General features: G+C 45.5%; 1 protein-coding gene across 3 annotated transcripts in view; it reads left to right on the top strand.

The window, feature by feature from the left end:
• LOC137562555 (uncharacterized) overlaps positions 1–12,091 on the top strand; it is a 110,756-nt gene that overhangs the window by 44,765 nt on the left and 53,900 nt on the right. For 2 of the 3 annotated variants that reach the window (XM_068274032.1, XM_068274014.1), the window contains exons 5-7: positions 1,307–1,339; positions 1,437–1,508; positions 1,581–1,609. The exons of the other annotated variant lie outside the window; for it this stretch is intronic. In XM_068274032.1, the coding sequence (XP_068130133.1) occupies positions 1,454–1,508; positions 1,581–1,609 (84 nt within the window). In that variant the 5' untranslated portion in view covers positions 1,307–1,339; positions 1,437–1,453. The remainder of the gene's footprint in view (positions 1–1,306; positions 1,340–1,436; positions 1,509–1,580; positions 1,610–12,091) is intronic. 3 annotated transcript variants of the gene reach the window in all.

The following is a 12,091-nucleotide window of genomic DNA, read 5'->3' on the forward strand; positions in this document are numbered from 1 at the left end:
TCCTCCGCATCTTCCTTTTTTTGTATAGCTCTCATCAGTTCTTGTAGGGCATTAGCAAACTGAGGTATGCTCTCCTGCTCCCGCTGGGTTCGATCCATGAACCTCTTCCGCACTACGTGTAGGTCAGAGGGGTCCCCATATATTTCATCAAGTATCTCCAAAATGTCTTCTAAACTCACAGGAAGATCCCGACTGGCATTAATTATTGTTTTCCGTGCATCACCCTCAGAAGCTAAAATGGCTACTTCCCGATGCATATCAACTGGAACTTTATATGCTTTGATAGCACTTTGAATACGCTCTGCCCAATCTCTCAGAGGCATATTATTGCCAGTAAATTTAGGTAAGTAGGTAGCTAAAATACCAATAGGAGTCATAGTCATAGACATGGTAAAATCCACATTCTCCCTTGATAGAGCTCTCTCAGCGGATCCCTCACCCATAGCTGGTACGTCTGACCCCAGGTTCTCTCCTGGTCTATTGATGTCAGAGTCGATCCTGCCGACTGCGCCAAAATGTAACCGACCAATCGATTACTATCACAAGGAGAGAGTTCCCTTATTACTCTTAAAGCGGAAGGACAGCGACTGACCAGGAGGATAAATTGGTGAAAAATAACAATTTATTTGGCAAACAAAGAAATAATGTCCACTAACATGCAGAACAAGAATACAAACCCCCAATTGAAATCCTCAATATCAAGACCACCCTTGAAATACACTAAATTAATGAGGTAAAATAAGCAACAAATTCAGAGTTAACACTTCTTGCTTGAAGATCTAGCACCTGAAAAGAAAAAGGTTACTTCCTGAAATATCATTAGAGGCTACTGCACTTGGACCTTGCTTGAAGTTCCTGCACCTGTAGGAAAAACAAAGAACAAAACACAGCAAATACACATTTCACAAATCTTCATCAGACCTTTTTCTTCATCTCACTCTCAATACGTCTATAGCGATACAGTTTTCTCTTTCCTATCTAAAAATATGTATGCATACATGTATGTGAACAAATACACCTGAGAGAAACCAAATAGGAAATGGACTAATGCTTCTGGTTGGGTAGATAAGTAGTGACTGACTCGAAGTAGTCCTTACTGTATGGTAATGACCATAACAGTCTTCAGTTCCTTGCAAAAGTCTTATCTAACCATACAGTGGCTATGAATTCATATTCACACTTAAACCTGTATATGATCATGGAGTAGGGGTACCCCTTTAAAAGAACTGATGATAAGTTGCTGATGAAAGATCTTTTCCTGAAGCAGATGATAGCTTATAATAACCTTACTTTACTTTACATGCAGCACACTCCAAGATGCCAGTTCAATAATTCTGAAGTAAGTTTCTTCCCTTTATTGTTATCAAAGTTTTTCTTTTTCCTGTATGTCACATATGTAAGTATCAATTCTCTCCTTTTATTACTTCTCACTGCAGGTTGGTTTGAGCTCTAAATGCAATCACTTCACTTGCAGAACACACAGAACACAGCAACAGATCTGTTCACGAGTAAGTTCCTATTTTTCTCCCATGAATTGATACATTTCTTTACTAATGTGTTATTCTCTTTTCTCCACACAGAGAGATTAACACTCCAAAAATATCGTCAGGTAAGTGTCTTTTCCACTCATATCAGGCAGAGCCACACTGGGGATTATTCTTGAGGCATATGCACAGTCAATGTACAGAGCAAATGCATTCAAACACAGGCTGACTGGCTTTACTGTGGAGAGACAGATGAATAATCAGTACCAGTGAGTGCACACACAGATTCTCTCACTGATCAGCTCTGTGGTGACAGGTAGGGAAGCACAGTCATTGATTCACATTATACAGTACTCTGGTGTTGCTATGACAACATTTCTTCTCCTCACACACACTGTATATATATTATCTAACTGTAGAGAATCAGAAGAAGAAGATTTAGCTGATTTGATTTGACAGTCTGATTTTTGTGTCATTACTATTAGGAAAACTCCTGTCATTTTCTTTCTGTGTTTCTGTGTGGTGAAATTTCACTTATCTGTCAATTTTTCCTGAAGTGGTCTCCTTGGCCTTGCTGAGCTATCTCTCACTCCTCTGTGGATGAGGTGTCTCCCTGAAGTGGTCTCCTTGGCCTTGCTGAGCTATCTCTCACTCCTCTGTGGATGAGGTGTCTCCCTGTTGTGACTCAGGGAGCTGTCTCTCATGGTCCCCTTTCTGTGTGTCATCAGTGAGCTAAATTCCTCTGCTACTGAATGCCATTTCTCTCTCTGACAGCTCAGTTTCTCCCCCTCTGGTCTCTGTCATCTCTCCTCACGCTGCCTGTGTCACCTTCTGAGGTAAAAATCAGAGAGGGCTTGCCTCTTCAGCTGGAGGGGCGTTCCCAACCTGTGTAACTGACACCCGCCCCCTGACTGAGAGCAGAACAGCCATCTTGAGTGCTGGCTGCTTGCTCTGTGTAAATACAGCCTGTGCCAGCACTAATTCTCATAGCTGATGCTGGCCAGAAATAAAAATACATGTTTTTTTTTTTTTTTTTTTTAATTAAAGAAGCTGCACTATTTGTAGCAGGGCTACACCCCCAATGGGAGGACAGAGCTGCTCCTGTGCAGCAGAGAATGCACCAGGGCATGCTGGGATATTTCTAGGACAAGTGCTTGTACTGTACCCCCAATGGGAGGACAGAGCTGCTCCTGTGCAGCAGAGAATGTACCAGGGCATGCTGGGATATTTCTAGGACAAGTGCTTGTACTGTACCTCCAATGGGAGGACAGAGCTGCTCCTGTGCAGCAGAGAATGTACCAGGGCATGCTGGGCAATTTGTAGGACAAGTGCTTGTACTGTACCCCCAATGGGAGGACAGAGTTGCTCGTGTGCAGCAGAGAATGTACCAGGGCATGCTGGGCGATTTCTAGGACAAGTGCTTGTACTGTACCTCCAATGGGAGGACAGAGTTGCTCGTGTGCAGCAGAGAATGTACCAGGGCATGCTGGGATATTTCTAGGACAAGTGCTTGTACTGTACCTCCAATGGGAGGACAGAGCTGCTCCTGTGCAGCAGAGAATGCACCAGGGCATGCTGGGCCATTTCTAGGACAAGTGCTTGTACTGTACCTCCAATGGGAGGACAGAGCTGCTCCTGTGCAGCAGAGAATGTACCAGGGCATGCTGGGATATTTCTAGGACAAGTGCTTGTACTGTACCTCCAATGGGAGGACAGAGTTACTCCTGTGCAGCAGAGAATGCACCAGGGCATGCTGGGATATTTCTAGGACAAGTGCTTGTACTGTACCTCCAATGGGAGGACAGAGCTGCTCCTGTGCAGCAGAGAATGTACCAGGGCATGCTGGGCCATTTCTAGGACAAGTGCTTGTACTGTACCTCCAATGGGAGGACAGAGCTGCTTCCGTGCAGCAGAGAATGTACCAGGGCATGCTGGGATATTTTTAGGACAAGTGCTTGTACTGTACCTCCAATGGGAGGACAGAGCTGCTTCCGTGCAGCAGAGAATGCACCAGGGCATGCTGGGATATTTCTAGGACATTTATTTGATATAGTAAACCTCTGATATAGTAAACCACTTTTCCTGGTCCCTTGGAGTTTACTTTAATGAGATTCTACTGTAACAGCACAACTTAGCTCCTCTGAGTACAAACACTATTGCACAAGTTCCCAAAGAACAGACTGAGATCTTCAACAGGTTTGTATCATAATATTACAGAATTCCTCTTTTTCTGCGGCCACACAAAAGAACACAAAAAACATAAGGGTAGCACTAGTATATTATCCTTATGGCTTTGTAACCATCACCACACCTCCTGTGTGTATATCTTTAACCACTGTGCTGTGCAAATGTGTTTAAACCGCACACCGGCAGGGCCGGATTTAGGCCATGGCCTAGGGCATCACAGGAGCAAGGACACCAAAGCAGCAGACTAAACTGGTGCAACATTTGCAAGCTTGCAAATCCTGCAATGCAGGGAGATCAGGCGAGTGCCTGACTGCCGTACTCTACTGCTAGCTGTCTGTGCAGCAGCCATCTTGCTCTCTGTGCACGTTTGCATTGTGGCCGGCGGCTATGGACTTGGGCAGCATTAAGGTCGGAAAGGAAGAGGAAGCTTCTGCACTGGAGACGAGCAGAAAAACGAGTGACACTGATGGCTGCTGAGATGTGAAAGCAAACTGGCTAGTGGCTACCTATACCTAAAGGGGGGTAGTGGGAAAAGAGGAATTCTGCAATACGAAGATATAAACCTGTTGCAGATCTCAGTCTGTTCTTTGGGAACTTGCGCAATAGGAGTTTGGGCTCAGAGGAGATAAGTGACATGAAACAGTGTCACCGTGCTGTTATAACAAACAAGTTGATCTAAGGCTCAACACACACCATACAATCTTGGTTATTCAATCTTACCACTTTCTTGTAGTATAAGAGCGTATCCAATCAATCATTCAAATTATTTTAAATCTGTTGGCTCTTATACTACATAGATTTGGTAAATCTGTACAACCAAGATTGTATGGTGTGTGTTGAGCTTTAGCCCGTTAAAAATGGACTCTAGGTCTGCCACCACTGCATGTCAGTGTGCGTGCAAACATGACACGCGCGTGCACGGACGATCGCCCGCTTGGCCCGTCCTCGTCCTGTCCCAACAGCTGTCAGTGCGGCACGTGCAGTAGCACAAAAGCAATGACACGGGGACATGAGACGCAGAGACACTTGCCTATTATTAGGTAGGATGACTGTTGAGCACTGACACTTTACAATATTACATGCTCTTTAGCAAAGTCTAGTTCCTTTGCCAGTGCAGCAAACCAGTGGTGCGGATTTTATTTTTATTGTATTTTTCCCTTAAATTTGTGTTTTTATTATCTGTATTCTTTATGTCTGAAGCATACTATTGTACCCTAGAAGGGGTTATAGGAGCACAACCCTGTACATGATTAAAGGATACCCGAACTGAAATGTGACATAATGAGATAGACATGTGTATGTACAGTGCCTAGCACACAAATAACTATGCTTTGTTCCTTTTTTTCTTTCTCTGCCTGAAAGAGTTATATATCAGGTATGCAAGTGGCTGACTCAGTCCTGACTCAGACAGGAAGTGACTACAGTGTGACCATCGCTGATAAGAAATTCCAACTATAAAACACTTTCCTAGCAGAAAATGGCTTCTGAGAGCAAGAAAGAGGTAAAAAAAAGGGGAATTTATTATCAGTGAGGGTCACACTGTAGTCACTTCCTGTCTGAGTCAGGACTGAGTCAGCCACTTACATACCTGATATTTAACTCTTTCAGGCAGAGAAAGAAAAAAAGGAACACAACATAGTTATTTATGTGCTAGGCACTGTACATACACATGTCTAACTCATTATGTCACATTTCAGCTTGGGTATCCTTTAACATATTCTTCAGTAATGTTTACCCACTGTGAGCAGAACGTCAGCGACTATCTCCCAGAAGAACTAGAAAAACAAGTATACATTTAGTGAAACTTTTAACTGCATTAATTGTCATCACTGCTCAGCCAATTAGGAAACAGATTCCTTCACACCATTGTCACCTCATCGTGACAACCTATTTAATAGGCTTACAGCTTAGTTATTACCAATGTGATATGACGGCCTGCTGCTGTGTATGCAGTATAACATTCTTCAGCTATGGAAGAAGCCTAACCTCTTGGGTTTTTCCTTTACAAATGCCCCACCTTTGTGTCTGAGAGGGGAATTCCTCCACAGTGCAGAGAGAGAATAAGGTGCCTAGGCAGCATACAGCCAAAAAGGGTGCCTGGAAAAAGTGCTTAAAATGATATTAAGTGTTTTAAAGTCATTACGCTAATAATCCGTTGACTATGCAAATATCGGGACATTTTAAAAAGCTATTTAGCGTTGTGAAGTTGCAGTCTTAACACTAGATGGTGCTATTGCTATCACTTATTCTAGCCATTAAAGGAATACTCCAGTTGTTATCAATGCAAAAGAGCCACTGATCTCTACCACTTTCAAAGTCTTTCAAGTCACAGAGAGCTCTGTCTTCTGAAGCTTATCATCTCAACATATAACTGAAAATAAAAATATGAGAACATTTTCTTTGCTACTAATTTATTTATTTATTTATTGTATTTATAAAGCGCCAACATATTACGCAGCGCTGGGCATTAGTTTAGGTTACATACAATATTTAGGGGTGACATACAGCAATATGACAATACAGGAATACAAGAAAACCAGATCACACAGCACAGTATGAGTACAAGGTAATGCTTAGTCACTGGATGGAGCATGGAGATCACACAGCACAGTATGAGTACAAGGTAATGCTTAGTCACTGGAGGGGAGCATGGAGATCACACAGCACAGTATGAGTACAAGGTAATGCTTAGTCACTGGATGGAGCATGGAGATCACACAGCACAGTATGAGTACAAGGTAATGCTTAGTCACTGGAGGGGAGCATGGAGATCACACAGCACAGTATGAGTACCAGGTAATGCTTAGTCAGTCACTGGATGGAGCATGGAGATCACACAGCACAGTATGAGTACAAGGTAATGCTTAGTCAGTCACTGGATGGAGCATGGGGATCACACAGCACAGTATGAGTACAAGGTAATGCTTAGTCACTGGATGGAGCATGGAGATCACACAGCACAGTATGAGTACAAGGTAATGCTTAGTCACTGGATGGAGCATGGAGATCACACAGCACAGTATGAGTACAAGGTAATGCTTAGTCACTGGATGGGAGCATGGAGATCACACAGCACAGTATGAGTACCAGGTAATGCTTAGTCAGTCACTGGATGGAGCATGGAGATTACACAGCACAGTATGAGTACAAGGTAATGCTTAGTCACTGGATGGAGCATGGAGATCACACAGCACAGTATGAGTACAAGGTAATGCTTAGTCAGTCACTGGATGGGAGCATGGAGATCACACAGCACAGTATGAGTACAAGGTAATGCTTAGTCACTGGATGGAGCATGGAGATCACACAGCACAGTATGAGTACAAGGTAATGCTTAGTCACTGGAGGGGAGCATGGAGATCACACAGCACAGTATGAGTACAAGGTAATGCTTAGTCACTGGATGGAGCATGGAGATCACACAGCACAGTATGAGTACAAGGTAATGCTTAGTCACTGGAGGGGAGCATGAAGATCACACAGCACAGTATGAGTACAAGGTAATGCTTAGTCACTGGATGGAGCATGGAGATCAAACAGCACAGTATGAGTACAAGGTAATGCTAAGTCACTGGATGGAGCATGGAGATCACACAGCACAGTATGAGTACAAGGTAATGCTTAGTCACTGGATGGAGCATGGAGATCACACAGCACAGTATGAGTACAAGGTAATGCTTAGTCACTGGATGGAGCATGGAGATCACACAGCACAGTATGAGTACAAGGTAATGCTTAGTCACTGGAGGGGAGCATGGAGATCACACAGCACAGTATGAGTACAAGGTAATGCTTAGTCACTGGATGGAGCATGGAGATCACACAGCACAGTATGAGTACAAGGTAATGCTTAGTCACTGGATGGAGCATGGAGATCACACAGCACAGTATGAGTACAAGGTAATGCTTAGTCACTGGATGGAGCATGGAGATCACACAGCACAGTATGAGTACAAGGTAATGCTTAGTCACTGGAGGGGAGCATGGAGATCACACAGCACAGTATGAGTACAAGGTAATGCTTAGTCAGTCACTGGATGGGAGCATGGAGATCACACAGCACAGTATGAGTACAAGGTAATGCTTAGTCACTGGATGGAGCATGGAGATCACACAGCACAGTATGAGTACAAGGTAATGCTTAGTCACTGGATGGAGCATGGAGATCACACAGCACAGTATGAGTACAAGGTAATGCTTAGTCACTGGATGGGAGCATGGAGATCACACAGCACAGTATGAGTACCAGGTAATGCTTAGTCACTGGATGGAGCATGGAGATCACACAGCATAGTATGAGTACAAGGTAATGCTTAGTCACTGGATGGGAGCATGGAGATCACACAGCACAGTATGAGTACAGGGTAATGCTTAGTCACTGGATGGAGCATGGAGATCACACAGCACAGTATGAGTACAAGGTAATGCTTAGTCACTGGATGGAGCATGGAGATCACACAGCACAGTATGAGTACCAGGTAATGCTTAGTCACTGGATGGAGCATGGAGATCACACAGCACAGTATGAGTACAAGGTAATGCTTAGTCACTGGATGGGAGCATGGAGATCACACAGCACAGTATGAGTACAGGGTAATGCTTAGTCACTGGATGGAGCATGGAGATCACACAGCACAGTATGAGTACAAGGTAATGCTTAGTCACTGGATGGAGCATGGAGATCACACAGCACAGTATGAGTACAAGGTAATGCTTAGTCACTGGATGGAGCATGGAGATCACACAGCACAGTATGAGTACAAGGTAATGCTTAGTCACTGGATGGGGCATGGAGATCACACAGCACGGTATGAGTACAAGGTAATGCTTAGTCACTGGATGGAGCATGGAGATCACACAGCACAGTATGAGTACAAGGTAATGCTTAGTCACTGGATGGAGCATGGAGATCACACAGCACAGCATTAGTACAAGGTAATGCTTAGTCACTGGATAGAGCATGGAGATCACACAGCACAGTATGAGTACCAGGTAATGCTTAGTCACTGGATGGGGCATGGAGATCACACAGCACAGTATGAGTACAAGGTAATGCTTAGTCACTGGATGGTGCATGGAGATCGCACAGCACAGTATGAGTACAAGGTAATGCTCAGTCACTGGATAGAGCATGGAGATCACACAGCACAGTATGAGTACCAGGTAATGCTTAGTCACTGGATGGGGCATGGAGATCACACAGCACAGTATGAGTACAAGGTAATGCTTAGTCAGTCACTGGATGGAGCATGGAGATCACACAGCATAGTATGAGTACAAGGTAATGCTTAGTCACTGGAGGGGAGCATGGAGATCACACAGCACAGTATGAGTACAAGGTAATGCTCAGTCACTGGATAGAGCATGGAGATCACACAGCACAGTATGAGTACCAGGTAATGCTTAGTCACTGGATGGGGCATGGAGATCACACAGCACAGTATGAGTACCAGGTAATGCTCAGTCACTGGATAGAGCATGGAGATCACACAGCACAGTATGAGTACAAGGTAATGCTTAGTCACTGGATGGGGCATGGAGATCACACGGCACAGTGTGAGTACCAGGTAATGCTTAGTCACTGGATGGAGCATGGAGATCACACAGCACAGTATGAGTACAAGGTAATGCTTAGTCACTGGATGGAGCATGGAGATCACACAGCACAGTATGAGTACAAGGTAATGCTAAGTCACTGGATGGAGCATGGAGATTAGGCAAGTTAGGTTCACTCAAATGCATAGCATGGGTTCACAGTAATGGAGGTGCATGATCAGGTAGGACACAAAAGGAGGAGGACCCTGCCCAAAGGCTTACAATGTAGAGGGAGAGGTAGGGACACGAGAGGTAGGGGACCAGAGTTCAGCTGCAGGTTTAGAGCAATTGTCAGGGGTGGTAGGCTACTAATGTTCTAGTAATTATCCATACTACACAACCTTTACCTGGCTAACCTATACTGGGGACACCTATGGCTGGCTAACCTATACTGGGGACACTTATGGCTGGCTAACCTATACTGGCTAACCTATACTGGGTGCACCTGTGTCTGGCTAACCTATACTGGGGACACCTATGGCTGGCTAACCTATACTGGCTAACCTATACTGGGGACACCTATGGCTGGCTAACCTATACTGGGGACACTTATGGCTGGCTAACCTATACTGGCTAACCTATACTGGGTGCACCTGTGTCTGGCTAACCTATACTGGGGACACCTATGGCTGGCTAACCTATACTGGCTAACCTATACTGGGTGCACCTGTGTCTGGCTAACCTATACTGGGGACACTTATGGCTGGCTAACCTATACTGGCTAATCTATACTGGGTGCACCTGTGTCTGGCTAACCTATACTGGGGACACTTATGGCTGGCTAACCTATACTGGCTAACCTATACTGGGTGCACCTGTGTCTGGCTAACCTATACTGGGGACACCTATGGCTGGCTAACCTATACTGGCTAACCTATACTGGGTGCACCTGTGTCTGGCTAACCTATACTGGGGACACTTATGGCTGGCTAACCTATACTGGCTAATCTATACTGGGTGCACCTGTGTCTGGCTAACCTATACTGGGGACACTTATGGCTGGCTAACCTATACTGGCTAACCTATACTGGGTGCACCTGTGTCTGGCTAACCTATACTGGGGACACTTATGGCTGGCTAACCTATACTGGCTAACCTATACTGGGGACACCTATGGCTGGCTAACCTATACTGGGGACACTTATGGCTGGCTAACCTATACTGGCTAACCTATACTGGGTGCACCTGTGTCTGGGTAACCTATACTGGGGACACCTATGGCTGGCTAACCTATACTGGCTAACCTATACTGGGGACACCTATGGCTGGCTAACCTATACTGGGGACACTTATGGCTGGCTAACCTATACTGGCTAACCTATACTGGGTGCACCTGTGTCTGGCTAGCCTATACTGGGGACACCTATGGCTGGCTAACCTATACTGGCTAACCTATACTGGGTGCACCTGTGTCTGGCTAACCTATACTGGGGACACTTATGGCTGGCTAACCTATACTGGCTAATCTATACTGGGTGCACCTGTGTCTGGCTAACCTATACTGGGGACACTTATGGCTGGCTAACCTATACTGGCTAACCTATACTGGGTGCACCTGTGTCTGGCTAACCTATACTGGGGACACCTATGGCTGGCTAACCTATACTGGCTAACCTATACTGGGTGCACCTGTGTCTGGCTAACCTATACTGGGGACACTTATGGCTGGCTAACCTATACTGGCTAATCTATACTGGGTGCACCTGTGTCTGGCTAACCTATACTGGGGACACTTATGGCTGGCTAACCTATACTGGCTAACCTATACTGGGTGCACCTGTGTCTGGCTAACCTATACTGGGGACACCTATGGCTGGCTAACCTATACTGGCTAACCTATACTGGGTGCACCTGTGTCTGGCTAACCTATACTGGGGACACCTATGGCTGGCTAACCTATACTGGCTAACCTATACTGGGTGCACGTGTGTCTGGCTAACCTATACTGGGGACACTTATGGCTGGCTAACCTTTACTGGCTAACCTATACTGGGTGCATCTGTGTCTGGCTAACCTATACTGGGGACACTTATGGCTGGCTAACCTATACTGGCTAACCTATACTGGGTGCACCTGTGTCTGGCTAACCTATACTGGGGACACTTATGGCTGGCTAACCTATACTGGCTAACCTATACTGGGTGCACCTGTGTCTGGCTAACCTATACTGGGGACACCTATGGCTGGCTAACCTATACTGGCTAACCTATACTGGGTGCACCTGTGTCTGGCTAACCTATACTGGGGACACTTATGGCTGGCTAACCTATACTGGCTAACCTATACTGGGTGCACCTGTGTCTGGCTAACCTATACTGGGGACACCTATGGCTGGCTAACCTATACTGGGTGCACCTGTGTCTGGCTAACCTATACTGGGGACACTTATGGCTGGCTAACCTATACTGGCTAACCTATACTGGGAGCACCTGTGTCTGGCTAACCTATACTGGGGACACTTATGGCTGGCTAGCCTATACTGGGTGCACCTGTGTCTGGCTAACCTATACTGGGGACACCTATGGCTGGCTAACCTATACTGGCTAACCTATACTGGGTGCACCTGTGTCTGGCTAGCCTATACTGGGGACACTTATGGCTGGCTAACCTATACTGGCTAACCTATACTGGGTGCACCTGTGTCTGGCTAACCTATACTGGGGACACTTATGGCTGGCTAACCTATACTGGCTAACCTATACTGGGTGCACCTGTGTCTGGCTAACCTATACTGGGGACACTTATGGCTGGCTAACCTATACTGGCTAACCTGTACTGGGTGCACCTGTGTCTGGCTAACCTATACTTGGGACACTTATGGCTGG

Source organism: Hyperolius riggenbachi, chromosome 1, assembly GCF_040937935.1.
Source record: "Hyperolius riggenbachi isolate aHypRig1 chromosome 1, aHypRig1.pri, whole genome shotgun sequence".
In the NCBI taxonomy this organism is placed as follows: Eukaryota; Metazoa; Chordata; class Amphibia; order Anura; family Hyperoliidae; genus Hyperolius; species Hyperolius riggenbachi.